We start from the raw sequence: 25620 nt of genomic DNA on the forward strand, positions 1-25620 counted from the left end.
TGTGCAATTTTTTCTCAACTTCTATTTAATGTACCATGTAGATAAGTGCAAAGAAGAAATCCAGCAAATTACCAAGTTCATGTTTGTTTTACAAAACCATGGATGTGACTATTAATAAAAAATTATTGTTTTGTCATTTGATAGTTGTTAAAGAAATGCTCACCAAATGGAGCTGTAGTAGTTACTGTCTTTTGAAACATTTATTGTATTTTATTGTTTACTGATCTAACTTGGGAGAAAATGTTATGTAACTTATTTTATGAAAATAAAATTAAAAATTAAGATGTTTCATCATTGTGCATCAATAAAATGGGGCTCATGTTGCAGCGCTGATGTGGCGTCAAAGATAAAATGTTAGGTTAGTGAAATATTCCAGGATCACTTTTCAATGTAGGAAAAAACAGTCAACTAAACAATCCTCCCAAACATGTAAACAGCTGAGTTGCACAGGATTATAAGTATAAAAATACATTTTCAGATTCTGTGTATTCAAATGCAATGTTGCTTCTGTAATCATGACAAAAATAACATAGTAAAAATAGAAATTACTTGATCTCTGGTGTGTTGATGTCTTTACTCTTCTGTGTTCCACCCTGTTTTAATCTTGCACTACAGCATTACTCATCCAAAACCATGTGCACCCATAACTCCAAACTCACTCTAATCCTCTTCTATTAAAGTTTATTTATTCTGGAAGCAGTAACACAACTTGTCATTCTAACTAAACACAACGCCTCCCCTCAGGACTTGTTAAATGTTACTAAACTATTCTAAATTACTGCCAGCTTGACGGTGTGAGAGCGTAATGGATAAACATCTGTTAGTTCATCTACAGTTTGGATGTGTGCATGTGCAGCATTTCTCTGCATCCTTTTGCATGCGCTCTTGTGTCTCACATGTGTGTCTATCCATGCTCAGTAGCGCCACCAGCAGACTGCTGGTTGGTTTCATCACTAACTGCTTATTTTAAGGCACTGTTTGGGATAGAGCTGAGCAGATGGGAAAGCCTTACGGCACTCAGCTCTTGCTACTGCTATTTATAAAATGAGAGCATCCACAGTAGAGACACAGAAGAGGACAGGGCATCTAAATGAACAACTTCTTTGCATCATTGGTTTTCTGGTTGGAGTGGCTAAAAACTAAAATTAGAGATCTGATAAAACAAACTCATCCACTGAATTTGTGTTGTTTTTGTTGTTCTTGTTTTGTTTTGTTTTTGACGGATGTGACAGATGTGATGTGTCAGTAATAAAATAATCAGTTCAAAATTGGCATCAATCTTAGGTCTCCGACTTTTTGGCTGGCTTATAAGGAGACCATATTAACCTGTATCAGCAGTTCTGCTTTTTGTTGAGCACATGTCTGGGACATCTCCAAATATCTGTTTTTCTAAAAGTAATGGAGAATGTGCATTTATATTTTAGTGACACAGTCTCTAAAGTTAGCCTGGAATAGGAATATTCTAACTTTATTTTTAGTTATTTGCCTTACTTTGTCACTGGAGTGTATTTTTTATTTTCATTGTTAAGTGTAGACTATACGGCAGCTCAAACAGGGAGGCTTTGGAAAGTGTATTCATACCTTAAATGTTTGATGAAGACCTTAAAGCTGCACTGCAAAACTCGGGAGAAAAAAAACCAAAACATTGTTTCTCTTGCACAGCTTCAGCAAACGGGCAATTTTCAGCAGCACATATACAAGTATGTTTGACAAAACTAAGACTTTCCTCTTAACTGTGATTGGTTGGTTCTGACTAGGGGTAGTGCATTTCTGCAGATGGCAGTAGGACCACTAGTAGGAGGCAAAGGAGCTCTTTTTTTAACAAATTGTCTCATATCACACTGTCAGGACATAGTCACGCTTTTAACAAGTATATAAATAATATAATTTTATAAAATTTACCGACTGCACCTTTAGTAAACAGTATTAGCATGTACAAGTTGTACAGCTGAGCAATTAAGGTGTATTCACTGCTTTCTTATTTTATCAGTGCTTTCACTAACCTTGATAATAATCTTGCTAATACATGGGTTAACCCTCCTGTTGTCCTAAAACAACATTTAGTGTATCTTTTAGTGAAACTCCCCAAAGATCCACTAATATTTAATGTTTAGTTTTAATACAGTGGCGGGTCATTTTGACCCGAGGACAACAGGACGGTTAATAATGTTTTGTAAAATGTTTAAACAGGATGATGTTTGGAATTCTGTCTAAAAGGCCTTAAAACGAAGCCAAATTACCAACTTCATTGCGTCAAGAAAACTGTAAAAGATTAACTGTGATAGCTCTGCCTCACTCATGTTACTATTATACAAGTCTTGTCACTTTATAAAGTCACTTTTTATTTTTTGTGCAAAGTTTCCTTTTTCTCTTTCAAGTAGAGTCTTGCATCGTACAATGCTTCAACAAACAAAATCACAGTTTGTCACAAAGAAAAGGCTGAGTGCTGTACTGTGAATGTTGTACATCTGAGCAATCAGGGTGTATTCAGTTTTAGTTTTTGACCTGTTTTTACCTGTCTTTTTGCTCTCTGTTAGACAAGAACATGGATGCATGTAGTCTCCTTCTTATGGTCTCTACTTTTTCACACTTCTCTTACTATTATTCCTGAATTTTCCCTGGGACAATAAAGGTTACAGCTAGCCTTTTCTTGTTCATAAAAGAACCCATCTAATTTTTTTAGATTTTTTTCTTACTCTTTTGTTACTCTGTTTCTCTTAGACACTAAGTTTTTTTATCTGCCTAGGTTTGCCATACATTTTTATTTTTGGGACAAAAACCTTATTGTCCTACTAGTGATAACAGGTGCCAAAGTGATGTAATATTTCACTCTTCTGGAAGGCTCCCCATGGGTACAAAGATGTACCCTGCAGTGATTTGCTCCCATTTCATTGCATCAAGCAGTCCAGCTCTTATGATGAATGAAGAATAATCTTGATTGCATTTGGTATTCCAAGTTGATCCTAATTAATCATAAAGTGGAGGACACTCTGGTGTGGAAGAGGTCATTTGTCTATGTTTAGGGAACTGTTAAGGCCTTTTGAGACTTTCTGTGCTATATTTGATCTTACTCAGCCCCTGTTAAATCCACAAATGTTTGTTTTATAAGATATATGTGGTCAAAATAAAAATGTTTCAAGAGACACTTAGCAATGTTGTATATAGTGAGTTGGAAGGTTTAAATGTCTTTTTGTTTTGTAATGTTATAACCAAAACGCCTACACAAAGTTGAAAATTTTGAAGCTAATGTATAATTTTTCCATTCACTTCACAAATCTGTGGTGAGCATTAATGATCAGCTCCTTTGAGTCAATACTTAAATAGGGAGATAATTAAATAGATGATTAAATAAAATTTCACATTTCAAATAAAGCTACCAATCTTTGGTTGTATGTCTTTGCACATTCCAAACAATTTGTTTCGAAATGTCTGCATATCTAGAAACTAAAAAATGTTGCCTTTTTTAATTGCACATTTTGTTTTATGTGAAATTTAGAGACTTTATTTTAATTTTATCTTTCTATTAATTCAGCTGACATAAGCAACCTCTTGCACACATGTACTGTGTCCTCAGTATGGCATGTGGTAAACTGCCAGAAGACATCTTCTGGCTTTCTTTCAGCAATGCCTGAGTTTTATTTAGGGATGTATGAGATAAGGGGGGAGACTCAAATTCAGACTTTTATTGAAGAATATTAAATATCACTCTGCTCACTTTACAGTTTTATATCACTTTGTATGAAAGTCCTTTAAAAATAGATCAGCTTATGCATATGTTAACATATGACTAAGTTTAAAGGTTAAAAATAATTTTGAAATGCAAAGTAGATATAAAATTATTCTCAGCAGTGTTATCTTGCTTCTGGACAGTAATCTGAATAACATCTTTTTCCATTTGTTTAACAGGGTAAGTACTTTGTTTAGGCTTTCTTTTTAGCTTTTTTTTTTTATTGAATAAACAGTTATTCATTTAACTGAAGTATGTCATTTTGATTTTTCCTGAAAATTACAAATTTAAAAAAACAATCAGCTTAATGAAAAATAAAACAGCCATTTTCTTTTTTGTTTATTTTTTGGGGGAGATTTCTGTCACCATTAAGGCTTTGTTTGAACTGTTTCCTTGTTTTTCCATAATTACATTTAATTTGTTTGTTTAGTTGCTCTCAAAGCACCATAAATAGAAAACACTTAAAGTCCTTTGTTCATTCCAGAACAATAAGGCTTTTACTGTTTGTGGCCCCTCAATTTACACAGTATTAATTCCTATTTTGACAATGGGTTTTGTTCTGGTTTCATTAAGATCGAACAACAAAGCAGTATGAATTTAAACTTGAAGTTTTAATAATCTTTTTTGACTGACCATTTGATCCATAATTTTGTTATGGATTAACAAAACTAATTTACCATTTGACCCTTGAAATTGTCTATTCTGTTTAATGATTGTTCATATTTTATCTCTTTTTTTTTTTTACTCCAACAGGAAAATCAAGACCAACTATTTCATTGTGTCTCTGGCATTTGCTGATTTGCTTGTGTCAGTGTTGGTGATGCCGTTTGGTGCCATCGAGCTGGTCCACCAGCACTGGATTTACGGCGAGACGTTCTGTCTGGTTCGGACGTCGTTGGACGTTCTTCTGACAACCGCGTCTATACTCCACTTGTGTTGCATCGCTCTAGATAGGTGAGGATTTTGTGTGCTCTTCTAACCTCAAACTCTGGCAGATTTATTATTTCTAGTCAAAATAAATTCAATAAAATCTTGCAGATGCAATACACCCCCTTTGCAGATGCTGTATTGCATTGCATTATAGCTCGGAAAAATAAAACAGAGCGTCTTTGTTACAATACTTTCTACTGAAGTCTAACTCCCTGTTTAAACATATCAGCCTGAAGAAATGTGGCCTTCATAGAAAACCATTTCTTTTTGAATAGCTTTTTAATTCTCTGTCTGCTGTGAAAACAGAGAAGCCATAAAACCATCCAGCACACTACAAGAGGAATTGTTTTTGTTGTTTTCCTCAAAAACACACTGGACAAATAGTATTTTTTTCACGACATTTACACAAACCTTTCAGGGTTCTAACAAGGTTTTTACCTACAGATAAAATAAGATGTCGTTAAAAACCTTTCTTTGGCCCATACTTTAGTGTTTAACTACAGAATAAAAGTGAGTAAAAACACAATCTAACTGATATCTGATTTATTCAATCACTTTCTTTTTGGCAGCTGTGTAATTACCTCTGGTTAATCTTCTGTCTATCATCAGAAGATTTAGCCTTTATACTCTTACTTACTGCTTCTAGATAGCCAGTTAAATTTATTATAACGCAAACAAATTTAGCTATTTTATAGCATACAGAGAGTGTGTAAGTTACTAGGCACTAAAGGCATTGTGCCAAAATGTTAAAGGCTAGAAGGAAGAAGAAAAGTAGATTTAGGACCGAATAGACTTAATTGCCATCCGTGCTCCTCAGAGACAAATGTTCATAATAAATATTCCCCAGTATAGTGTTATTTTACTGGCAGAATTTTATTTCTGTGGCTACTGTGTGTACTGTGGTTGCAGTTGTTTGGTTTGTAAAAAAGCATTTTGTTTATTGGGATTATCCACCCTTTGGTGAAACATCATCTCCATATCTTATTACAGTAGTTATCTTGATTTTTCAGACTATTGTTTAAGTATAAGTTAACCATGAAAACTGTATATTGCAGCATATTACAACTGCATATTTTTCGTAAAAATATATTTAAGTTACAATTTCTAATCCTTGTCAAAAATAGAATACATGTGATGTTATGAACATTTGTGCTAAGGGCACAAATAAATTTGGAAAGTACTGAATAAAAGAGATTAAAAATAAATGAAAAAAAATCTGAAGGAAGATTTAGCCGAACTGACTTTCAAACAAAGTCTGATTCCTAAAAAACTGAAGTAGAATGGGGATAGTATGTGGGTGGCTCACATCAGCTATTAAGAACCAAGGACAATTTTCAGCTAAGACAAGCTACGGATGAGGAAATGATCTTTTCAGAAAATTTCCTTGCTGGAGGAGTTTTGTCATCTTTTATACAAGCAGCTGCCTTCACATACTGGCACAGCAGTGCTTCCATTTCTAGTTTATAGCAAAACAATCACCACAATTTCCTTGTAAATCATGTCACATCTTCCAGTGAATCCAATTTCCGTTCTTACTATAATTGGCTGCCTCTTTGGGTGTTTTTGTTGAAGCTTTTATCTTTGTGCTATTACGGAACAATATGTATTGTCTTTGCACATCATCCAGTATTTCACACTTGAATTTATTTTCTGTTTTACTTGCCCTTCTTTAACTCTGACATGCACATGCTTTTCATCTGAATATTGCAAGGTAAACACTCAAAATAAGATCTCAGACATGTTTTAAAAGTCATCAGTTATTTTAATTTAAAAGCAAAATGTAAAAATTGTTTTTATTTTAACATGTGCACTAAAACCTGATCCATAATTTTGTTATACTGTCCCTTGAAATGACAGTTCTATTCTGTGTAGTGACAGATCCAACACATTCTCACACCCGACTCGTCATATATTGACGAGTTGGGACGCCGTCTGACCATGCGTCACATATTGACGCGAAGGGTATACCCTTCGCGTCAATATGTGATGACTTGGGCAGGTTCCTTCATCGTAAAATTTTGACGATTTTGACGATTTTTGAAGGTCGCATGTTTTACATGGATTATTTACGCGAATGGTCCTCGCAAACACTGCCGACACTTCAAAACCCAAAAATTGGTTAGGTTTAGGGCAAAAATTACGGTAAGGCATCAGGTAAAACCCTTCGCGTCACATATTGACGCGAAAGGGGTACCCCTCGCGTCAATATGTGATGAGGACGGAAGTCCCATGCGTCAATATATGACGAGTTGGGAGTGAGAGTGGGTTGACAGATCAGGCTTTTCTTTATCCAGTTCCTCTTCTGTAGAAAAGGTCAAAGTCCCTGCAGGACTGACTAAATATTAGCAGCTTTGCTTGTTCTCAACGTCTCAAGTCAAATAAATGAAAACAAACAAACAAAATAAAACATTTTGGAAGCTTATATTACTCTATGCACACAAGAACCAATACTTCATACTTGTGCAGAAAATTATCTAAGTTTGATAATGTATTACTGATGCTTTAACAATGATTAGTCTTACTAGATAAATAATTTGTTTTGACATTAATTTTATTACATCAGGTAAAGACATCTGAAAATGATGTTAAGGTTCAGAAATAGTGCTACAAAAATCAAAAATATGTTAAGTTTTCTTAAAGAGGCTGCAAAACGTTTGCTCTGAAAACCCATTAATACAGGGTTCTTTCTAGATAACAACCTAATGATTAAGTTTTTAGTTTTTCTCTCAGACCTCAGTTGAATGGTACTTAATTATATGATTAATCACTTTGCATAGCAGTATACAATCCGCCACAGATTGCATCATTCTTTACCACGTTGAAACACTGGTTAGAAGCATAAATTTCAAGCATTTGTTTAGCTTCAGAGAACTTCTTGTGGAGAAAATTATCATCTCATCATTGAGTTGGGCAGTATTCCCAGAGGTGTTTTATATAGATTAACTAAGGACTAAAATCCTATAAGGATCTTGTGAACTTTGATGTTTATTTTGGTGAAGTAGGTCAGAAAAACATCTTGAGGCAGAAATTGTTGTTTCAACCGCATGCTAGGGATGTTTTCTGTTTAAAAGAAAAAAACAAGGAAGATATTATTATTATTATTATTATTATTATTATTATTATTATTATTATTATTATTATTATTATTATTATTATTATTATTATTATTATTATTATTAATATTATTATTATTATTATTACTTTAGTTGAAGCTTATAAACCTTTTGGCTCAACTTTTTGCTCCCTTTCTACTATTCGGTGAGGAACATTAGATAGGTTGGCTGGCAAATGGATGTTTAATAAAGTCGTTCAGCCCACAGACTGTTTAGGACTCATGACAAGCTGGGGCTTGGAGCAAGGTCTTATAGATGATAATAAAAGCGCAAAGGCATTTTCTCTGACATGCAGCTCTACCCTGAAGCCACAGATAATGGTAAAACATATCAGTGGAAACCACTGAGTTGCTCTGTGGGAAAGAACTGGGGTTAAGTGCTTTAGGTGAGAACCTTTTGATCGCATATAATATGAAGTATATTCTGAATTTCAAAACTGATGTGAGGTTTTGGATCAAAGTTGTCCAAGAGGCAGAGAGGCTTGACATTATTATTTCAGGAAGAGCAACTTGCTCAGTGAAAAAGAACAAACAAATTAAAAGAAAAAAAAACATCTTGTTTATCTATCTCCTAAAAGAAGTGATGTACTTACCAGTAAAAAGCAAATATTAAATATGCTTTACTAATTAGTCCAGCAATCTAAACAAACAAACAATATACATATATTTTATATGTACGCATATACAAAATAAGTTGTTTCACATTTAATCACAGATACTTTCCAGTTTATACTGGATATTATACGGTGCATCAGTTCAGTTCATTATTCAACTTAATTTAAAGAACTTTCTGTCTACGGAAGCCCAGCATATTGCCTTGACTTGCAGCATTCCCTCTTCCTGGACAACCATGTAGCGTCAAAAGACAATCAATTAAGTTGAGTAATTGACTTTTACAGAAATATATACAGAAATCCCTCATAGTGGGCTTAGATATAGCGATAGAGGAAAGGAAAAAGTTCAGTTTTTAATGCATGATTCAATTTTTCTTATTTTCCTGTGCTAACATATTCACCTGGATGGAAGAAGCTCTGACTTTAATATCAAGGATGTGCACTTTATAAATCATATGGTTAGGTCAATGTGAAATGTAGTTTTAAACAAACAAACAAAAAACAATGAGAAAAGTGGAATCTGTAGAGAAAACCTGTGATTGATTTATGACAGGTTGAGAGGTGGCTCAGAGATCAAGCCTCTAGACAAATTTTCACACCCTGCATTGTGGACTGCCAGGTTTATCAAAATAGCCAAGAAAAAAATAAAAAAAACTCTTATCCAGAGGCCTGACCTCTGCTCCTGTGGAAAACCAGGCTCAAGAAGCACATTTTGGACACAAACCACAATTTCAGTCATCTGTATGCTTATCCATTAACTTACAAAAGGATGGAGCATGTCTTTATAACAGACTATTGAACAGCCTGTTTACCATCTGGACAGTGTTTGTCTCAATGTGTTTTTGTTTTGTGCAGTAGCCTTTAAAAAGCAACCATTGCATTAGCTTTTATACATGTTGATGTATTTATTTATGTCCAAAAGCTGTTTAGCTGTTTAATAAAATGAACTGCTCTTATCTCAGCTTTGTCAAGGTAAATATCTGTTTTAAGCATCATAATTGATAGATGATGATGTATTTATTTTTCTATCAGCAGCTCCTTTATATTCCAACCTTAAATAATCTAAATGTTTTAGAGCTTCATGAGTCAACTGAGTGAAATGCAGGTGGAAATACCATTTTCAACATTTTTATGTTTCAGAGATTGGAAGAAGGATGTTGTTGTCATCTGTAGCTTACAGCTTCCTAAACAAAACAATCAACGAAGAAAGAAAACATTTATCCTCTGGTTATAATAAATCTTTGAAAGGAAGCATATGGTGAATGGATCACTGAATCACAACAGAAGAAGGCAGGAGACTTTTAAATGTGTCATGTAAAAATGCACATTTTTTACATTCACAAAACAGTGAAATATGTAATATGGATCAGAAGCTCAACGAAAGGTGAACAACACATGATCAAATTAAATACAAACCTTAGATATATTACAATTTTATACATATACAGTCAGTTTAGTGTCAAATCAAGTTTTGAAAAACTAACTGAAGCACTACATGATAAACATAATGAGTGCAATGAAAGCAAAGTTATTATTTAGTTCATCAAAGAAAAGTGAAGTAACAATATCAACACTCACATGCTTCTGTTTTATTTTTCATCACTTGGCTGACAAACAACAAAGGTTTTCTTTGTAAGTGTGACAAAGAAAACAAAAGTCACACTGAAAGAATGAGAAGAAAGAAGAGAAGGGAACTGAACAGTAGCATGAAATAAAACTGAGCAGCTGCAAATAAAGCTTCTTATTCATAATTTAAGCTGACGATCCTGAAAAAGCCTTTGAATAGAGGCTGAAAATAACAACTGCTGCAAGCAGGATGGAGCAACATAAAGGCATTCAGTAGTGAAGTGGCTAACTCAGAAATATTCACAATATGAAGCACCAGAAAATCAGGAAATGAACATTAATAAAAGAGTCTTTTAACAGAATTAAAATATAACTGCATACTCATTAGAGTATCTTTTTTGTCCTGACGAAGTGGTATAGCAAAGTAAAATCCTCATTCGTGCTGCCTTACCAGCTTTTTGTCTTTACAAACATTGAAGATGAATGCTGTATAGAGCATTTTATGGTGTAGAGCACAATTAAATCAAGTAGAAGCAATTCTGGTGGATGAAAGATAAATACTTTATCTAGTACCTAACATTTTATATTTTCATACAGGCATATTTCCGAAAGGCTTTATATTGATAAATATTCAAAGAGCCTTGCCATGCCATGCCCTAATGTTAAAGCGTAAGATATTTAAAATCGAGCACCTTATGGACTACATTGGAAATTTCCAGTAGCCCACATTTACCTAAACATCAAAGCATTCATCATAATCTGCTGTTTCCATTAACTAATGTTTGTTAGGACTTATCACACTGCTCCGAAATCAGGTACGTTTCACTTTTTAACATGTGGTGATGGTGGATATCGTACGCTCAGTTGTGACAAACATTATTATATGCTAACATAGTCACACTAACATCAGTACTGCATCAAAGTTTACACATTTTTGATTAAGTTTGTCATGACTCATACAAGTGTAAGAAAACAAGGTTTCCACATGTAGCAGTGAACTTTTTGGATCTAAAATTTAAACACTAAAGTACTGTAACTTCATTTGACATTCTCTAAAACACTACTTGCAAATGTTCATTAATCTTTGCAATGTACAGCAGTAATGCAGAAAATTAAAGCAATGCAGTTTTGTTTACTTCCAGATAAGAATAATTCCTATGTTGTGCATAGCGTTCTGTATTCGAATCTGTAGACAGTTGTCCTTTGCAGATGTCACATGTGCTGCAGCTGCATGCGAATGTAGAGCACAACCTTGGGTTTGGCTGGTCTCAGAAACCAGCTTTCAAGTAAATAATGTCAGAATAAAAATGTCAGAAATAAACAGAGTGATGTGTTTTGCGGATCAAAAGGAAGAAGGGGCCATTTAAAGTGCCCGTGGTCATGACATGCTGCCATTCTGCCATGCTTTGACTGCTTCTAATCTTACTCGGGCTAATGTGTTGAAGAACAGAAATGTGCTCCTCTGTCCACATCTAATTCCTTTCTGTGAGCACTTAAGCTGCGGGGATTTGCTTGGATACAGCATGCTGGAAGTCGTATGTTTCTGGTTCAGGGCACTTGTATTGACAAAATTAAAGATTCAGATTTGCAGACATGAAGGGGAGTTCTGTCATTCAGATCTGCACATTTACCATTAAAGAATCAATCTTCATCCTTTCAACACAACTACTTCGGAAATTTAAAGAGAAAAAGGGCCTCTTGACCTTTTTTTTTCTTAATTCCACAGCACATGGAGACCACACACAGTACACACAAGCACTCCAAATTACTGATGGCTGTGAAATGCCACGCACTGCAAGTAGGTAATGAGTTAGGATCACAGAGGAGCAGGCAGGGAAGCATCCACAGTGACTGACGATGGCATAAACTGGATTAGCTCTAATTCTCCTGCAGCAGAGCATAGTGTTCACTCAGCCTCCTGAGAAAAGCAAAGGTCAAAAAAATTATCAGCTAAGCCACTGTGGAAAAGAAATTTATGAACTAGATATCAAAGCTTTCTTTTAAAATGATTCCAACCTTAATCAAATATTCCTGTGGGTGTTTTTAAAAATGAAATAATTGGGGTTTGTTGTGTTTTTTGATAGAATAGCAGCAACACAACCAAGCCATGTTTTTGCTTATCCTTTATTTTCTACAAGGTAACAACATTATAATAAATTTCTCACCTGTTGATTTGATCAATACAAGAATTTTACTTCTTCATCTTGGACTTATTCCTTTCATTAAAACAATACAACAAGAGATGGTTATTTCTTGTAAAAGCATGACTTCAGACTGAATTTCTCATAATTTGCTACAATACTTGTATATCATTTGTGTCTTATATAATTCAAGGAAGTGAAGTGAAGTGGTAATCTCCCCACTAAGGAATTTTGCTTCATTTTTTAAGATTTGGGGTTGAGAAAAACTTAAGAAAAATTTGAAAACTAATATCCAACTTATGGTGCAGAAAAGAAAAAAAAAGATCCTAAAATTAAAAACAACATTGTTGTTTTTTTTGCCATGTGTAATACAATTGGCAGAGGAACTAAACTAGATAGTTCTCTCATGCAAATGTCCTTCATGTGGGGCTTATGTTTTAACTGGGCATGGATGGTGATTGTGGAAGCTTTGGACTTCAGCATTCAAAATACACACATCCAGTGTTTATGCGAGTTTGAGTAGTGGGGACAACAAAACTAGGAGAAATACTCAGACATACCTTTCCTCAGATGCTCGCTCAATCTCATTTTAGAAAATCCCAAGAATTTTCCTGCCTGGAAGGGACATACCATCCTGCTGATCTGAACAGACTCTCTCGTGTTCATTGTGAAGCCTTGTGAGTTTGCCCAAGAACACCACAAATAGGAATGCAACCCACATGGCAAACCACCAACTCTTTGTGCTAAGAATCAGGTCATGGTTCTTCCTTTTGGTCATACAAGGATCTTTCTAAGTATTCACTATTCCACAACAAGGAAAAATACCACATTAATTAATCAAAATATTAGAAATGAGTCTCAGGGTCAATATTTCAGAGTTAGCACAATATCTAAATGTACTTCACTGTCCTAAGACACGTAGGTTTTAGTTTTAAAATATTGCATCCATTGTATACTGCCAATAGCTTCAAAAGACCTGCTTGTGTTTTTAAATGTGAAAGAAATTTTGTAGGTGATGCCGTCTGTAGTGAATATACTTTAAACCATAGCTGAGAACAAAAAAATTCATTTAAACTAAAATATCCCCCTTAGCAGCTGTATTCCACCTTCACATATTTTCACCCATGTTGCACGTCATACCTTCTTCTATATTTATTTTTGCTGTAAAAATACACAATACATGCACTGATGTGGATGAATCAGTGCACGTTTAAATACTGTGCCCCACATGTGATGCAGTTGGACATTATTTTTGGCATAGCTGGAATGTTCAAAGGCCCACACAAATAACCTGTTTGCAAATATACGCCTACACATCGAAACATCAGGTCAGAAAGTTTAGCCGGTTGACTTTTTCAGTTTCCTGTAATCTGAGGACAGTTAAGCTCCAGCTTGTTTGCACAAACAAACACTTCCACATGCAGAGATGAAGCGGATTTGTTACAGTATGCGTTCATGTCATAAACCCTCTTCTGTTTATTCACTTTTTTTTTATCTTAATGTATTTTAGTCTCACTTGTTTTATTTTGTGTATTTCTGTTTCCTCCTTCCTTCTTTCACACAATTATCCGAGTTTTTGAATTTAAATATCTAAGCATAGAAAAATAAGACAGATAAGATTAAATTAAGAATATGAAGAATTAAGTAAATTTATTCTCACTGAAATCCATAAAACTTTACATTGCTGCAAGATAAAGTTTACATCGTAACAAATGGATAAGTAACAATGACTAATAAAAATTGAATCACAAACAAATCATATCAACATGTTTAGCTGATCACAAATAATAAACATAAATTACATACATGTCTGCACGTGGTTGAAATTTGTAACATTAGATTTCAAACTGTGGAAGCAAAATTCCTTTACAAGCTCCATAACTCCATGCATCATAATAATTCAAAATCATTTTCTCTCCTCGATTAGCAGGTTTGCTAATAGTTCTGATCTTGTTCTTGTTTATACAAGCACATAATTGTAGCTGACAGAATTCCAAGTAAAAATAGCTAACATCTGCTTTATGCTGTACTTTATTGTGGATGAACAGAACATAGTGACATCGGCTCTTTTGTCAGTGGAGAATCATGTGGAGAGTTCAGTGCATGTCATATTCAGAATAAAATGATTTAATACTGGTAACATTAAAAAATAATTAAAATGTTTTCTAAGTCAGAAGGTCTTTCCATCCACATATTTTAAATAATTAAAGCATCTCTTCTGTCCTAGAGGAGCGTTTACCCACAATATGCAACAGAAACAGCATACTTAGATTCTCCTGAATTCAAAATATTTTAACACTACACAGTCATGAAATTTTAATCTTTTTTAGCCGATTTTATGAATACATTTGAATGTAAGTACTGTAAACACTCAAATATTTTGTTTGCACACTAACACAATGATTCTGTTAAATTTTATATTTAAAGAAAATTTTAGATTTTTGTATCCTGTAAACAAATTACTACACCACAGTAATCTAACTTTGACTCATCCAGAAAATAGTGCTACCCTAACCAAGTGGTTGATTTCTACTTGTTTGTTCTGCAGGCTACATCCATTGAAAACAGCTCAAATAAACAAAATAATTGAGAAGGTATATTAACTAAAAATAAAGCATAGTTAAGCAGTAGGATTACAAAGACATCTAGGTTAAGACATGACAGTTTTTGAATAAAACGTGTGGAATATGTTTGTTTTTTTCAGTTTTAACTTTTCTGTGTAGAGATTTAATACAACCTGGGTATTGGGTTAGATTGTTTTTTTGCAAATTCACTGGGTGCATAGTTTTGCTTATCATTCCAAGAGATCTAATTTAAAATATACAACAATAAACAAAATCAGAGCAGCACACTGCATCTTTTGGTATTTCCCATGAACAAAATACTTTTGATTAAAAAGCTGGGCTGCTGTCATTGGGATAAAACCTAATTTTGTTAGTTTATTGGCAGCTTGATTTCTTTTGGCTGCTTCTGATGAACTGAAAAACCTGCTAAATCTTTTGATTTGAGCTGATCCAATTTTCCTCCCTGCAATGATCTCTCTGCAGGTACTACGCTATCTGCTGCCAGCCACTGGTCTACCGGAACAAAATGACGCCCATGCGAGTGGCTTTAATGATCGGTGGCTGCTGGGTCATTCCCACCTTCATCTCTTTCCTGCCCATTATGCAGGGCTGGAACAGCATCGGTATCGACCACCTGGTGAGTTGCAGGAGTTTGAGTTACAGCTGAAAAAAATTTTTTATTTTAGACTTTAGGTTACTTAGTTATGTACTTTATATTTTGTCAAATATATTGAGCATCTCAGTGGGCAACAAAGGAATTGCGGGGAAACTAAGCTAAAAAAAATAATTGCAAATACAAGTCTTTCAGAATATTGTTTGCATAAGCAGTTATGCAACAATGAGATAAATTGTTGTCTCATGGATCTTTGTTTACTAGACTGAAGAAATGCCTTATATGATGCCATGAAAACAACATAAACATGCCAAGAAATGACCACAAACAACACAGGCTGCCAGTTTTTGTTTCTTCAACTAAAATCTAAATGATGTTTTCTGGATGACGTGTTTTGTTTTAGCAATACATTTTTCTCAATTATTTAATTAGAAGAGCCGAAAGTTTGAACCAAAACATTTTTTACTCTAGAATCAAAAGATTTTCCTGGAAGGAGTATAGTATTTAAAAGCAGATTTTGTATTATTATTATTATTATTATTATTATTATTATTATTATTATTAGTAGTAGTAGTAGTAGTAGTATGAAATTGAAGCTGATCTTTTAGCATTTAAAGTAACTTGTTGAAATGTACATCTGGTTTTATGCAGAGTACATAAAGCTTAGTTGAATATTCAAAGAAGTTTAAAGGGTTTCTATCTAACTCACTGAATGGAGTTACTTGCACCATTCACTTCTGGACAAGTACATAATGAGTAGGAAATCATTTGCATTTAGTTGCTGACTACAGCAATCCCTTATACTGAGGAAGTATGTAAAAACTCCCCAAAAACGAAACATTCATGAAAGCAAAAAAGTCAACAGCAGAAAAAGGAGGAGGATCAACTTTATGTTCCACAATGTTTGGTAATGAAATTAAAGAAATAACCTAAATTTTAAAAAATGATCAAAAAGCACAGATGAAAAACAAAACCCAAGCACCCAAGAATTGATCCGTTAAATGTTTGATAATGAAATTAAAGAAATAACCTAAAATTTAAAAAAAAATATCAAAAAGCACAAATGATAAACAAAGCCCAAGCACCCAAGAATGGATCTGTTAGACAATAGTTTTGTCATATAACCCTGGCTACACAATAAAATAACCTTCTAAACTTTATTTGTTTGAATGATTGAAATACTTGTTTTCTGACAAATAAATTCAGGTTCTCTGTGTTAAAAATGCTACACACTGTTGCCAAGACAGAAGTAAATCTCTCTAGCTCCTCTGTCTTATTGCCAGCAGAAATCACGTCTTAGTTGCTCGTCAAGGGGGAGACTGGACCGCTCAGTTTGGCCAAAGTTTAGCTAAAGAACATTTACACACACATATTCCATTCCCTTTGTCAAATACACACAAACATGATTGGAGTTGAGCTCCAATCCAAAGTTAGCCCCATGCAGTGGCAGCAGATCTCTGCGGGTCTAATTAGAGCTGTTTGAATATTCTGTGAAGCCAGCCACTTTTGGCACCAACTAGAGCTCTGAAACTCAGCAAAACAAACCAGGACTAAGGTGACAAGAGGCAGACTTTGCAACATCTCGGTAGTTGTTTGTGCTGTCCTATGTTATTGCTGTGGTTTTCATGGATTCCTTGTATCTACTGACCAGAGAAGCAGGGGTTTCACCCTCAAACCCAAGACAGGTCAACAAGTTTTGAGTCTGGTTTTGGACTCTGTGATGATGTACCACAAGGCAACAGTAATTTAGCAGCTGAAAGATATTTTACTGAACTTGTCATGTTGTTATTAATTATTGAATATATGAGAATTCTTAGACAATTTAGATTTATCCAAGAATTTCTATATAAAACCATGTAAGAAGGTTTAAATAAGGTTGATTTTTTAAAACTTAACCAAATTGAAAATCTGCCAGTTCCAATTTTATAAGCCATTACTAATTTAGAAGTTAGTCCGTCCTTGACACGACTAGATTGGTGTCATTTTATGTCACCATTTTTTGTAACTGGCTTTATCGCATGATATCACATTTTCCGCGCATGCTTCTTGAAGCACCTGTTGGATTTGCAGGAGAGCGGATATGCATGTAGTGTACATCCAGGGTGAAACTGTAAAGTTGGAAGTGTGATATACACCTGTTAGGATGTGAATGGCTGAGACCAATAAACAAGTTATTGTGTTTTATCCTGTTTATTACCCAACTGTCTTACTGCTGTGTCCCTTTGAGCAAGAGATTGAACAGTGTTAACAGACACTGACAACAAAATCTTTAAAATTTAATTTTTAAGCAAGCCATTTCCTGAAGAGAAAGAATCTTCCATCTGAGGATGGAGATTTATTTTTTATTCATTTCTTTTTCCTAAGCTGAGTACACTACAGACGTGAAATACAAATAAAACAGATTTCACTTGGATTAATGTTGATGTGTGGAGGCTGGGTTGTTGTGAATGAGCAGGGGAGAATGTGGAATTTTCAATGGATTGTTTCAAGTCAAAAGATGTCTTACATCACAGCAAATCACAGTTCAGAAGTTCAAGTTCTCATACTCAATATGCTTTCCACTTTTGCTGTATTAAAGTAAAAGATAAATAAAAGATTTAGTTGCAAAATTAAGTAGAAAAAAATGAAGAAAATGATTCTCAGGTTCAAACTCAAATAAAAAGAAATGGAATGAGGTAGGATGTACAAATTTAGCAAAATTCAACCAGTATATAACTGGCCTTACTTTACATAGTAGGAGTTTACAGACTAATCAATCCTCGATTACTCTTACATAATCTCTCAACAGTCTGCAGTCTTGGGTAATGCTCTCTTCTCTTCAGCTGATCCTGCATTCTTTTGTCTGAGATTCACCAGAGACAGTTGATTTTTGTTTGGTTTACTACTTCTACTTTTATTAGGCCATACATTTTGAATTGTTGTCATGCAAATGCATCTATAATCCATGCACAGTTAAAGAGTAGAAAAGAAATACCCTTCAATGTCCCACCTTGGGTGTAATAGCATACATCATACCAGCAGAAGTATTATTTAAGATGAGTAAAACTCTGCAAATAACAGATATAAAATATAAAATACCAGCAGGGATGTAAGCTAGTGATTGGCAGATGAGGCCTCATTGGGTGCGTGACACATTTCCCAAACTGTGTCGACACTGTGCTGAGACTGTGGTGCTTTGTCACATACAGTGACATCTTCTGGATTTAGAATGTCATCGCAGAAAAATTCAGTAAAGACTGGAGTGTTAACCAGTTCATTCCCCTCATGCCGGGCAGTTTGATGCCTCGGCATTGTGCAAGAGCTCTGCTTACAGTAAGACAAAACCTGGGAGCAAATCCTACATTTTCCACCTACAATATAAATAAAAGTTAATACATGTAAACTAACTCAAATATCCCATGGAAAATAATTTTAATAATCTGAAAAAAAAGTTATCAAAAGTGGAAATGAGAACAGAATAATTACTTTCCATTATCATTAAGATCAAAATGATCCCACACGAGAGAAAACTTCCTCTTCCTTGGTTAATCCATGCCAGTATTGAAATACGAGCCAAAAACCAATGCAAAGCAAAGAACATAAAGTATCTCCATCCAACAAAACCCACAACCGTGTTGACACATTTTCTTTCTCATCAATACAATTTTGCACGGTCACATCTATACAACACGGGAACTGTATCAGTCACATGGTTTTCCTTAAAGTGATACACGCACCGACATAGGTGTTTCATCTTGTTTGCTTGTGCCGAGGTTTCCGTGTTGTCTGGTCCATGACTAATGTAAGCACTTATTGAGTATGGTAAGAGCAGTATGTAGAGCAACAGCTGCTGGGAGGAAGGATCTACAATAATGCTTCTTTGCGCTCTCAGGATGCAGCAGTCTGTCACTGAAGGTGTTTTCTGCTTAGTGACACCAGATTTTTCTTCAAAATCTCCTGTGTTTAAATCTGTAACAAAACTATGAAAAGCCATACAATTTTAACTGGGTTTTCTGGGCATTCAGAAAAAAAACAGGCCTGAATCATTATTACACCAGACTCATGCAGAGTGTTTATTACTGAGAATCTTAGTGTTAGTCTCTTCTAATAAATACCCTGACAGAAAGCTTCATAAATTACATTTAAATGACCAATTGAAATAAGTTATAGATGTGTCTTTACGCAACAAGATACTAAGCAAGAACACTAGTGACAGAGGTATGTCACTAGCAAAGAAAATTGTATAGTATACCATGTTTTTAAATAAACCAGACAACCAAAAACCTGACAACATACAAGGACAACATGAAGAGATTCCTCAAATAAACCAAAACTCATCTGTGCCATATATGGCATATTAAGGCAAAGTTTCTGTCTGACAAATTGCAAGAGAACACAGTATTTAACATAACTGGTGACAATATGTTGACAAATAACTCAAACCGTGCAATCTCAATCTTATATTTTATATCTGTTATTTGCAGAGTTTTTACTCATCTTAAATAATACTAATGCTGGTATGATGCAATCCATACTGAGAGAGAAGTATGAATCGATTCTTATTTTCTTTTGCAGTACTATGAAGGGCTTAAAAATGAAAGGAAGTTTTTAAAACAGTTCTGAATTTCATAAACATTTGCAAAGCATTTTTTTTCTTCAAAACTATCAATATCTAATTTTAAAATTAACTGTTCCTTGTGTTACCTAATTTATTTATTTGTTTTTTCATATTATTCATGTGTTTCCCAGATTGAGGAGAGGCGCCACAATGGAAGCAGCAACTCCACTTCTTGTGTTTTTATGGTCAACAAGCCATACGCCCTCACCTGCTCTTTGGTGGCCTTCTACATCCCTCTGGTCCTCATGGTGCTGGCTTACCAGAGGATCTACATCACGGCTCGCGCACACGCCCTGCAGATCAGCATGTTACAGCGGGCAGGCGGGGCTGGGGCCTGCACTCCTGGAACCTCCGGTGCAAGCCCAGGAGTGGGTGCAACATCAGAGTCTGCTGACCATCAACGCAACCACCGTATGCGAACAGAAACAAAAGCAGCAAAGACTCTATGCATCATTATGGGATGTTTCTGCCTCTGTTGGGCACCATTCTTTGTCACGAATGTGGTGGACCCATTTATAGGCTATACAGTGCCCGAACAGCTGTGGACCGCCTGCCTGTGGCTGGGTTACATAAACTCCATGCTCAACCCCATTCTCTACGCCTTCCTCAACAAATCCTTCCGCCGTGCCTTCCTCATCATCCTATGTTGTGGGAGGAAGAGGTATCGCAGGTCATCCATCATGGCAACAGGCACGACCTGCACAGCCACGCAGATCAACGGTTCAACACATGTACTCAAGTAAGTTCTATAAACCATTTTATTTTGTGATTGGAGTTCTCTGGCATCAAGCAACAGAGGATTTATACTAAAATTGATTTTATGTGTAAATATTAAGACATGCAATTTTTTGGAAGGTTTACATCATGAAACTCATATATACAATTATTTTACAGCTCTATTAGCAGTAGGCTTTTTTTATTTTAAACATAAAAAAAACTGTTGTTGGAAGGTCATTCAACAGTTTAAAACAATCACACTTTTGAGGAAGAAACAGATTGAAAATTATGAGAAACTTCCTAATGTTTAAATATTGAATTAAAAGGTTGAGTTGTCGAGTTACAGCACATCTGGTAATTTAAAGCTGTCTTTTATGACTACTGTATATATTTTTTGTACCAAAAGTATAACACTTACATAACATGGATTAAAGCTAATCAGCACAGACACAAGCAAAATATTATGTCCTATGTTGTCAGTGTAACTATTTAATTGTAAATTACAGTTGCATTTATGATTTAATATCTTATATATGTACTATATGTCTTTGCTTTGGTAGTCTTATCATATTTACAAAAAGACATTAGTGTGTTGTCTGATCTTAAAAACGTGTTACTGTTGACATCATCAGGATGACACAATTTGCAAATATGAGCCACCTGCTATGAGAAAAAACTAACTTCTTTCCAGGTATTATGGAGATGACTTTAATTCCATAAATACTTCTCCTAGTCCCTATGGGTTTAAATGATCTATGTATCATCATTCTATAAACCTTTTACTTGGAGCTCATGTTTCATGTTGATAAGGACATTATGTTCAGGATACTCCACAGTTGCCAGTTAAGTGTTTATCCATCTGTCTTTATGTCTCAATAAGAATCGTATCTTTGTTCATGAATGGCAGTCTTTTCATGTCATCTTTATCCTGTTATGCTGACAGAGATTAATCGCACACGTAAAGTGTAGATGTGAAAAAGGAGTAACAAAAAAGGCACTTTGTAACCTCTGATCTCATCAAGGGTTTAATCATGTACTCTATCCACATAACATTTATATATATATATATTTTATTTAAAAAAAAAAAAACCTTTTTCATAATGCACTTTTCAAATTCGTGTCCGTTAAATAATTATTTGTGTCTCAGTGAATGTCATATTTACATACTGCATAATCCTCTGGCTTGGGAAGAGCCAGAGGATCTTATATAATCTCCATCTGGTTGAATTACATATATTAGTAGGAGTTAGTTTATGAAAATGACCTTAGATTCTAAGGAAAAGGTACATGTACACAAAGCAAACCTTTTCTGTTTATTACAGTAATATTTTCTGATTAATATAGTCATATTCATTCTTTTAAGAATAAATATTATTGTGAGGTTTGTATCTAATTAATATAGACCCAGTGTTAGAATTATCTGCTATACAAAAGCTGTGTTCAGAATGTTTTTCAGTGGATTATTATGTAAATGTATTATTTTATATGCGGATAAATATTATTGAATTAACTTTTGAATTTATTTGAAGAGCACAGTCGACATGTTTCCTTCATTTGTGACACAGTTATCAACTATTAAAGTGCTTTTTGATAGTGAACACTACATTTTCTTAAAATTTCTATTATTGCATTGGAATTATTACATTATTGATTGGAGGGATTTCAGCTTTTGTTACTTGCATTATGGTTCAACCCCAGCTTGGTTACAATAAAATCTACATGGAGCAATGAGGCTTTTTCTAGGCAGATGTTTGGATATGTTTGAAGTCCTACTTGCTGATTATTTTTCAGAGGAAAACATGTGAAAGGTTTTCTGGTGAAGTGAGTGCAGCATAAAATGAAGAAATCACAAGATAACTATTTTTTTCTCCATTATACAATGTATTCATAAGCATTATCAGTTTTCATGCCAAAATAAGTGCATCAACTTTGTGAGAATTTGAGTTTTTCTGTGTGTTTATTTTAGGTTTCTGTTTCTATTGAGTCTCCGTGTTGTCCTGTCGCCCCCTTGATTGTTTCCAGCTGTGTCTCGTTCCCTGATTACCCTCTGTGTATTTAATTCCACCTGTGTGCCTTGTTGGGTCCTTGTCTAATCCGTCTTGCCGTGTCTAGTCGGCCGTCAAGAATGTCGTTTTGGTTTAGTTATTTCCAGTTACTACCAGTTTTGAGCATTAGCTTTCTGCTCATCTGTGCTGCCAGGATTATTGTGTGTTTGGGATCATTAAATCATCATTTCTTCATTCCAACCAGCGTCCTCAGCGTCTTCCTCACCGCCTCATATCATGACAAAGTTAAAGGCATATAGTGGCAGTTTTTTGTCTTGATGCACTTAATACACTTTAAAAATTCAGATTTTAAAGTTTATATTTCTTTTTGACCTGTTGGTCACTGATCTCAAGTGATTCAGAAAAAATAATCAACTGTTTTTTATATTTTTTTTCCACATGCTGGATATTGAACTACTGTGAATTTCTATTTATGGTTTCTTCCAACAGGGATTACTTGTGTTACCTGGCAACACTCAATGTGATATCATCTATTCAGTTGTCGCCAGGCTGCAAACATTACACTTCAGTGCATTTGTGGAAATCCCTAGAGGCTCCAATAATTCTTTGGTCCTGCTTCACTTAGATTTTCCTAATCCTTGTAATGCAAGTATTTAATCCCAATCAATCTGTGTATATATATATATATACCTGTCCAAGCAGTTTAATTTTCGCTTCTCCTGTCCTTTTGCTAGAACTCTAAAATTCACTGACAGCTCTGGAAGGTTAGATCTGTGTGCTGGTAACCATCTTTGAGTGCTGGTGTCCCCTGAGCTCCAGAACCTGAATTATTGGACTGCAGAAACACTCAAGGTTCTGCTCACATGATTTCATGGCTTATAGGGGCACCCTAAGGTCTGTGTACCACTTGTCAAAGTTTCTGCTTGGAATACAAAAGCCATCAAATATAGCCCTGTTGTCCAGAAGGCATCATGTTAAAACAGATGCATTAACAGAGTTTTTTGTTTAATGCTTAGCTTAATAAGCCTACAATGAATATAATGTTGGTAAGTGATACTTTTGGTTTAGGAAAGTTTTTTACTTCCTCAGACTGTTGAACTTGTGCAGTTTTGCTGGATCCTTTCTGTATGACAATTATAGGTTTGTGTTTTATAAGGTAGAAGTATCTGATAATTTACAGGGAAAATTTTCTCTGCTGTGTTAGAGTCAAACTTCAAGTTTAAGAAGTGCATTATGGCTTTTGTCCTGATGGGGAACAATGAACCAGCTCCTTACTCACCTATTCTTTCCTTCTGGTCAAGAGGGTTTGAATAGAGATAAATTGAAGGAGTTGTTTGCAGTTATGTGTTTTCCTTTCGGACATGACAGCAGTGTGAAATCATCTTAAATAAGCGAAACACAATGGATTGATGGATGCTACACTTTAGTAATCTCCTGAGAGCAGACAAATGTGTGTCAGAGTTTCTTTTTGTACTTCTGCTTTCATGAACCTTCTTAAAACATCTTTGGTTAACTGACTGTTCTGTTTTTAAAATAAAAGAGAAGAGACCATGCGAAGGTGGGTAGATCAAATAGCACAGGGAATTAAAATATCTGATTTTAATGGTTTATTTCACATTAGTAATGTAAAAACAAGGTGCTTGCTAAATAAAAAAAGTTTACTCTTTCTTAGTTGTAGTAGCGGAAAAGCAAGGGACATGATTAAAAACTTTAACATACAAGTAAATTGTCTGTAAGCAAAGGGAAATTCAAATGGGTAAAATGATGAGCAAAACAGATAATGAAACATTTTGTTGGAAATCACAGGGGAACACATCATATAATCAAAAACTGTTGCTGAAAGGGACAGGTTTATTGTCATCAGCAGCAGAATTTAAGATGTCTGGAGGGACTCTACAAAAATACAAACTGAGGGGGCTGACAGAAGGAGTCATGATTCAAAAAGCGTGAAAAAAAGGAACAGAAGCAATGGAAAAATAAACTTGGATAAGTCCAACCTACCAATTCCACACATATCTGTACACCACGCACTTTTCTGTCTGATGTCCTTCACAAACATCACTCCTCATCAACTGAAAACACATTAAGGCAATAAAAAAATGATGACACCATTTCATTTACTTTGAAATGTAGAATCTCAAGTTGAGGAGATTGCCTGGGGCAGTCACGAAAATAACTATTTTCTCTACAGGCTCAGTCAGACGTCCATTCTACCGAAGAGTTTTATGGATTGGATCCTTTTTTATGTAAGCCTTTCCCACCTGGTTCATTGCAGTGCAGTCACTGAGCTGTGAGTCAGAGCTTTTAAAATGCCAAGGGTATGTCGGAGTGGCCCAGGATGGGTTTTAGGCTCCTCTTGAGTGAGACCCATGGTGGAGTTATTGCTGGTCAGTCTTAGGGTGTTGAAATCATGTCCCTGATGAGCCCTGTTGTTAGGGCTGTTGTTAGGGCTCATCGGGAGGAAGTAAAGAAAAAAACAACAACAAAAAAAAATCTGCAATTTTTTTTTCATTTTATACTATTACAGATATTAGCATAAAAGAGATGCCAACCCATTTATTGTAGTTATGATCTCGAAACTATGACACATTCATACTCAGTGGAAGCTGATTTCAGTGTTTTATTTTCCAAAATCTGTCATATAAGGAATTTCATTCAGAAAATATCAAGACTTAAAAAAAATATTACAACTCATAAGTTAACTTGGACAATGCAATGATGCACACTGACTGGTTGCTTCAGACTGGAAGAGGTGTATTTCTTCAGATCTGCAGGACAACAGGGAGGATATAAAAAATAGGTTAAAATCGTTATTTTTATTAATTGCCTACTGCAGTTTTAAGAAGATATAGACCAATAGTAAATAATTAATTTCATTTTGGTCTTTTTGTCAGTATTTAAATTTGTAAAATTGTGAAATATTGTTTATATTCAGACTGCACAGAACAAAACTGGTGTGTTTTGAGACCTTTTGTTGTCATTGATTTTTTTTTCTTCTTTTTTTCATGAGAAACTAATCTCTTGGCGTATTAA

General features: G+C 34.8%; 1 protein-coding gene across 4 annotated transcripts in view; it reads left to right on the top strand.

Moving 5' to 3' along the window:
* htr4 (5-hydroxytryptamine receptor 4) overlaps window positions 1-25620 on the top strand; it is a 137438-nt gene that overhangs the window by 77052 nt on the left and 34766 nt on the right. For all 4 annotated transcript variants that reach the window (XM_044127247.1, XM_044127245.1, XM_044127246.1 and 1 more), the window contains 3 exons: window positions 4481-4681; window positions 15138-15291; window positions 19996-20603. In XM_044127247.1, the coding sequence (XP_043983182.1) occupies window positions 4481-4681; window positions 15138-15291; window positions 19996-20603 (963 nt within the window). The remainder of the gene's footprint in view (window positions 1-4480; window positions 4682-15137; window positions 15292-19995; window positions 20604-25620) is intronic.

This window comes from Gambusia affinis, linkage group LG09 (assembly GCF_019740435.1).
Source record: "Gambusia affinis linkage group LG09, SWU_Gaff_1.0, whole genome shotgun sequence".
Lineage (NCBI taxonomy): Eukaryota > Metazoa > Chordata > Actinopteri > Cyprinodontiformes > Poeciliidae > Gambusia > Gambusia affinis.